The 6,760-nt window shown below is 34.6% G+C and overlaps 1 protein-coding gene across 1 annotated transcript in view; it reads right to left on the bottom strand.

The window, feature by feature from the left end:
* lmbrd1 (LMBR1 domain containing 1) overlaps nucleotides 1–6,760 on the bottom strand; it is a 54,701-nt gene that overhangs the window by 8,635 nt on the left and 39,306 nt on the right. Inside the window, exons 10-14 of the mRNA XM_085183249.1 lie at nucleotides 6,548–6,612; nucleotides 6,277–6,379; nucleotides 5,221–5,325; nucleotides 4,975–5,124; nucleotides 3,425–3,500 (exon numbers count right to left, since the gene is read on the bottom strand). Of these exons, the coding sequence (XP_085039375.1) occupies nucleotides 3,425–3,500; nucleotides 4,975–5,124; nucleotides 5,221–5,325; nucleotides 6,277–6,379; nucleotides 6,548–6,612 (499 nt within the window). The remainder of the gene's footprint in view (nucleotides 1–3,424; nucleotides 3,501–4,974; nucleotides 5,125–5,220; nucleotides 5,326–6,276; nucleotides 6,380–6,547; nucleotides 6,613–6,760) is intronic.

Raw genomic sequence — 6,760 nt, 5'->3', positions numbered from 1 at the left:
AGCAGGAGCCATTTACAAGATGGCAAAAAAAAGAACTCATTTTACTAAGCTGGTCAAAAGACAAATTACAAATCTTGCCAGACTACAACTCCAGCAATAACGACACCTTTAGTATAACAGTGCTGAAGAGCTCCAAAACAATTATGAGACAATTCTCACAACTAATCAGGAGCTCTATGGGTCATTTATAACGACCGCACGTCCCAGTGGAGCACCTCATATGTAAGAAACCAATTGATGTTTAGGCCACTCTTGTAAGAACTACCTGAACTGCTGCTTTACAAAAAGTACAATCGAGCAGTAAAAAAGTAGAGATCTATATATTATGCTTGGGTGGCCAAAAGCCGAACATTTGGACCATTTTTTGTGAAAAGCAACAACTCAGGAACACCGACAACAAATTTCATACTTTAGTTGCCAGTTGTGACAAAACCTCTTAAGAACTGTAACAGAATCAAATGATAAGGCAGGATGTTTTGTCATAATTACATTTCTGCTAAAATCCAAGCAGTCTGGCATGAAAGAATACCAAACATGTATTCATGATGATGGTGCTTGAATATATTAATAATACTGGCTTCTCTACCAAAATACTTATGATGTATTAAAAGAAAGTGATATGTTGACATAATAATGCTAAAGATGAATTATAAAATTCTGCATCTGATTTTTCTGACATTCTGTCAATAAGTGTCATTTTATTTTTGGGTTTACTGAACATCACAAATGTCGGCAAAATTGAATAAAAAAAATGAAATTATATGACATATTGTTTGTATTTATTTAAAAGCAAGCTATAAGGATAACTCGACGGCTTTACTGTTCTACATGATAATGCATGAACTGATATAAATCTATATTATCCTATATGACAAATCAAATGCAATAAGTATGTATTTGATATTTTCATAAGAGTAGGTTTTCTAAAAGAATATTTTATTAAACTTTCTGTTGTACACTTTGGGCATGGATGTAATAGTCATTTTATTCTGGCACCTACATGAATTTCAGCATCTCAGACACTTAGATGCTACATGTAGGTGTATATAAACATTAAATAAAATGAACAGATGAATGTGTTCTTAGGGAAAAGCCCTCAGATGCAGCAATATGACTTTATGCTTGTTTGTTAGTATATTAATATTAGCTCTAATAAAAAACCAAAATAGGTTTTAGCAAGAGCCAAAGGAAATCAGCAGCTAAATTATTGTGTGCAGTTTCCCAGCATAATAGAATTTTGTTGAACAAATGGTCACAATAGTCCACAAATTGAGTGTCTTGTGGTACCATCTGATTTGCAACTATAAAGATATACATAACTTATCTTTTAGTAATGAAGTAAACAACAGGAGAAAATGCCGAATCATGATCATAATTAGAATCATAACAGTTAGAGGTGGGGAAGAAGAACAAACATTATTATCTGAAATACATATAACAAAAAAGCTATCGCCACTTATTTTGAACAATATTCTTTGGTAAGCAGAAGTATTACTGGGAGATTTACAGATACATAATTACTGTATGTCAGCAGGTGTAAACAAATGGTTTCAATGGATTTATTGGATATAACCTGTTTAAACATTAAATATAGGCAATCAATATAAGCATTGTTTGTTATATGTAATTATATATTTATTGATATTTCAAACTATGGTAATTAAATAGGTGTTTGAATGTTTACCTTTGATATGAAGGAAAACATAACTTAATTTCAAATATGAAATCATCTGTCTTTATATTCCACATAAAAGTATTGTGTGTGATCCTACTAGTTATTTCTCTACAAGGCTTTCCATTTTTAAAAGCAATGATCTTAACATGGCAATGATCTGCCTAATGAGGTTAGAATAATAAATATTTTGTAATTGAAAGATAACTTCTCACACAATGACAATTGTGAAACCATAGCCTTTAACAAATGCCATTTCCTCTAGTTTAGTGCATTTTAGCCACACACATGCTCTAAATATCATTTATATAGCCCCATAAATATTTACTCCCAAAAATAACTCCAAACACATCAAGTACCATTTAATAAATTATATAAAAGCTTATGATAATAATATCACTAATTTGCTGTTAGATTAATGATACTTGATTGTTAAAAGAATGTACTACTTTTGTGAGATGAAAAATATGTATATTTCCCTCACTTTGGAAAAGATCTTGCTACTGTTTGGTGCTGCATGCATCTGGAAAATTCAGAAAACAGCCTTCTAGAAACAGCCAGATAAGTGACAAGCTGACTTTAGCTCATATCTACATTTTATTAAAATCAAAAAATTATAGTAACAAGTAGTGAGTATGTTGAATTGGAGCAATTACAGACACGGTTTTACATTTACTTAAGACTACTATAAAATTATATTGTAGATATTCCAACCTGTAATGGTCAGGATAACATCATAGAAACTCTGTATATGAGCAAAAACTCATATTTAGAAAGGGTTTAGAAAGGTCTGTGTCCTCCTTTTCACTAAAGATGTGTGAGGTTTCAGGTACTGGCACAGACTTTGTTGTGTGTGCAGAGAAAAGCAGGTTTAACTGTAACAATTTACTTTTCCCCCAGAAAAAATGGACTTTGAGGATTTAGCTATACAATTTTGGGGTAGGGTCTAAAAGACCATAACAGTGAGTCTGAAAGCCATTTTTCCTGTCATGTTACTACAGTTTAGGGCATACTGTAAAACAACACTATTTTTGTTTTGGAGAACAAAAATAATATTAAGACTATTAAGGTTAGAGTAGATGAGGAATGATAAAAGGCACATGTGTCAGGTATGTTGAAGAATGAAGTAAATTTATGATCTTGTTTGTTTTTCTTTAAACCTGCGTCGAAATGAAAATAATTCCTTTTCTGTCTGTTTACTTGAAGTCTTCAATACTATGTTACCCCATTCAAGACAGATGTTACTGTGGATCTGCATATATGTGGAATAGCCAACTAGCTAGATAGATTGTCATATGTATCATAAACAAACTTATTACACAACTTTCACACATTTTTACAGATGTATCTTTGGCTTTACACATCATACAAAGTATCCCCTTCACCACCAACAACAGCCTGACATGAGCATTTATCACATGAATAAATAAACATAGTAAAGCTTATATTTATGTGCATGCACACATTGGTGTATTCATGCCTCCTTTAGTGAATTAAACATTTGCATGTTGACAGTAAGACACTACATACTGCATTAGTAAACATTTGTTCTTGGTATTATTCATTCTAATACATAATGAATAGTGATAAAGATTACTGAACAGTGTGTTGGTCACACACACCGTCCTTCTGTTCCTCTAGCATAAATTCCACGTTATGAGCAATAAATGTTTCATGTTGTCTTGTAGGTTCTTTAAACATCTCATGACTGGAGCCAGCGCTACTATAGTGTGGTAGAAATGACAAACTTACCCTCAGGTGCATCTGCATCACATATCCTGGAGGTGTTAATAGTTGTATTCACAGATGTAGGACCTGGTGATGGCATCTGAAACCAAAAAACAAAACAAGAGTGATGTACGTGTTTACTACAGAAACATTAAACACTGCAGTACACAAATATTTTGGCATTTTATGAACATGGAACTGTTTGAACTATCGTCTCTAAGAATTTATAATACTGAATTAGTACAGATCATCAACATACTTTATTCATATATTATCGGCTGATTTACATTATGCAAAGTAAAAACAAGATGATTGGGGTCCAAAAGACTGTAAAAGTTGTAATAATATTAATCTAATTTTCCTGCAGGTATATACAATATATAGCTATATCATACATATGAGCCTCTGTTAACAATGACAGTACAGTGACAATGCATTTAATAACCAACACAGCTCTGTAATTAATTGAAGAAATCGACTAAATATCTAACTAATAATGAATAAAAGAATTCCTACCCTTAATTCTCAAAACAAAAATTTAATTTGTATATTCTATGTTTAATTTATGTCAATTTTAGACACAAAAATAAAACATTTTTTGGTCCCTAATCCTGCACTTGGGGACATTTGCAAAAATCCATCCAACCAAATGCGATTTGGGGTGATTATCTAACTCCACCCATTATATAAAACTGCACGTGACCATGTGGTGCGCAAGGAAGGTAATATTAGAAATGTAGTGTTTTGATTTAAAAACCAAAAGGAAAAAAAAGAAAGCAGCAAGTGTTAATTAATTTTGCTCCAGTTCCTCCTCTTGGTCTAACAGCCCAGATGAGGAAAAGTCTAGAGGCAACTAACCCTTTACTGCTTCTTAACTTGATACTTCTCAGCCTCAGTGCATGCATTTGCTAAGCTCTGTCCACTTTTTAAGCAATTTAATCATATCTAAACGAGGAACCTAACAGAAACAAATGTGGGAACTCATCATGATATTGATCACAGAAGAATTCAACCAGTCCTATTCTATATTTACTCTAAACTGTATGCATCTTTGATATAATGTGATATCAAAATTTAAAAGAAATGAAACCACTTGATATGTGTAAACCATGTTTATGCTGTGAGTCAAATGGACTTGAATTTAAAAAGGCTCTTCTGTTTAAATTTAACAAGAGGATGTTTCAGTAAAACAACACACCGGTTCATTTAAATTATGTTGTTTAAAAGATTTTTTTTCTGATGAAGTGTAGACGCAAGGGTGCATCTAAACCACCTGCGTACACCCACACAGCGAGAAAGAGCAGAGCTACATTAGATCACATGGAGGGTAGACTGTCAAACAGCAGAGCCGCACTGCAAAAGCCACATAGTCTAATATAGAAAGACGGAACTGAAAACGAACAAGAGTCTAAAAGCCCCGCTGCCTGCCTGTAGAGACCATGCTGCTGCCTACACCAAACTGAACCAAAGAGGTTTGAACACACTGACTAACTGACACTGCCATCGTTAGAAGCTCTCATCAGGGAGAGTGAAAACAAAGAAACACACAGGAATGGACATGAATTTTTCCTTACCTGTACAAGGTATTTCTGGCTGCCATACATGACATATTGCGGGGCTAGACTATAGATCATGTAGCTGGTGTGCAGAACGATCAAAAGAAGAATCATACAGAGGAAGAGGAGAGCCTGGGGGCGAGTTTTCTTAGGTCTTATTTTGTACAGCTGTAAAAAAAAAATAAATAAAAAAAAGAACACATTATCATGTAGTTAACTGGGCATTTGCAAAGATTTAAATACATAAACAAGGCATTTTCTTACCCTTATCCAGAAGAACCAAATGCCCATGTTACGAATGCCGGCCATGGATGTGAGTACAAAGTACACTGTGATGACTGTGATCAGGATATAATCCAGTGGAAAAACCTGTGACATCAAAAACAAGTCAGCTACTGTATAAATCTTAAATGCACAACAATAATTATTGCATCCACAGCCAAACACTTAGGATGGTAATCTTTCAAGGAGCAACCAGTAAAAATGGGTAATCCCACAATATCTGGTCAGCTCCAATAAATGCTAACCATATCTATCCTGGTTAGTCTGCAGCACATTCACACACCAGGAAAAAATCAACAACTGAACATCAACAACTGTTACGCTTTGCAACATGAAGTGTTCAGACTGGCAAGTTTAGGTATTTAAACCAATTTAGCAGTCATGTTTTGCCAAGCTTTTGTGTGTGGTCCTGTCATTAGCCTCGTCAAAGCAGCTGCTTCTTTTACAGCTAAACTTTAATGAAGAGGCAAATAAGCATAAATGGTCCAAGTAGCAGGAACTGGTAGATCAGTGCAGGAGGAGAGGCTGTATGGTGCGGTGTGAGCTGATTAAGGTGCAGCTTTTTCAATCACCAGTGCTGCAAAAAAGAAAGCCATCATGTCCACTCTGGAAGCTGCAGAGAGGGCCTCCAGATGGCTTTCAATGAGGAGGAGTGATGCTTTCGCCAATGCTGCTGGGAAACAAGCCAGGGTCTGAACAACCCTTGCTGGGTTTCCTGAGTGAAGGTGTATGATGCTGAAAAACCTGGAAACTCAATGACCTATCACTGACGATGTGTATTGTGTATCCTAATTTATTTCATTACAAATTAGCACTGACCCAAAAATCTGTTTAATGTGTTTAAAGTTCAGCACACTGAAGCACATACTCCCCAAGTTTTAAACAACATTTCAAGTTCATTTAGGAGAGACCAGTGATAAAGCTTTTAAATTATGCTTCATTGAGGTTAATGATGACAGAAACAAAAGAATATGGATTTAAGCATATCTTAATTGAGTATAATCACTATTTCAACGTGAGAGATGAGAGGATACTCACAGGTTGCAAGGCTAAAAGAAGTTCATTCAGAGGATTGGTTAGGTTGGTGCCAAAGATTATGAACCCAGAGCTGATGCCAGCCGAGTGGAGAGCTTTATCCAGACTGAGGAGGAAAAAAACAGAGAGAACAAAAAAGAAGAAATCTCCAGTATTAAACTTTAATATATAAGGTTAAATGAAGCAATTGCACTGTTTATTCTGGTACATTGCCTGTCTTACAAGACACACACTGCAAACTGTATTCTGTGTTATAAGACAAATCATAACTTACTTTGAAATGAAGAGGGCAATGGTGAACAGCAACGCAACCAGGATAAAGAATATGCCTAGTAATATCTGCAAATCAAAACAGAGAAACAAAAATAAATAACTACAACAAAATACCAGGATACATTTTTATAAATGACTACTATAGGAGGGACGTGTAATCACAGTGTGCCCTTGTTTGTGAACTGCATTAAAAGCTGCATTTAAAAAAAATGTG

Source organism: Neolamprologus multifasciatus, chromosome 13 (assembly GCF_963576455.1).
Source record: "Neolamprologus multifasciatus chromosome 13, fNeoMul1.2, whole genome shotgun sequence".
In the NCBI taxonomy this organism is placed as follows: Eukaryota; Metazoa; Chordata; class Actinopteri; order Cichliformes; family Cichlidae; genus Neolamprologus; species Neolamprologus multifasciatus.
The sequence above is the reverse complement of the archived record's forward strand: the minus strand, read 5'-3'. Positions and strand labels throughout refer to the sequence as shown.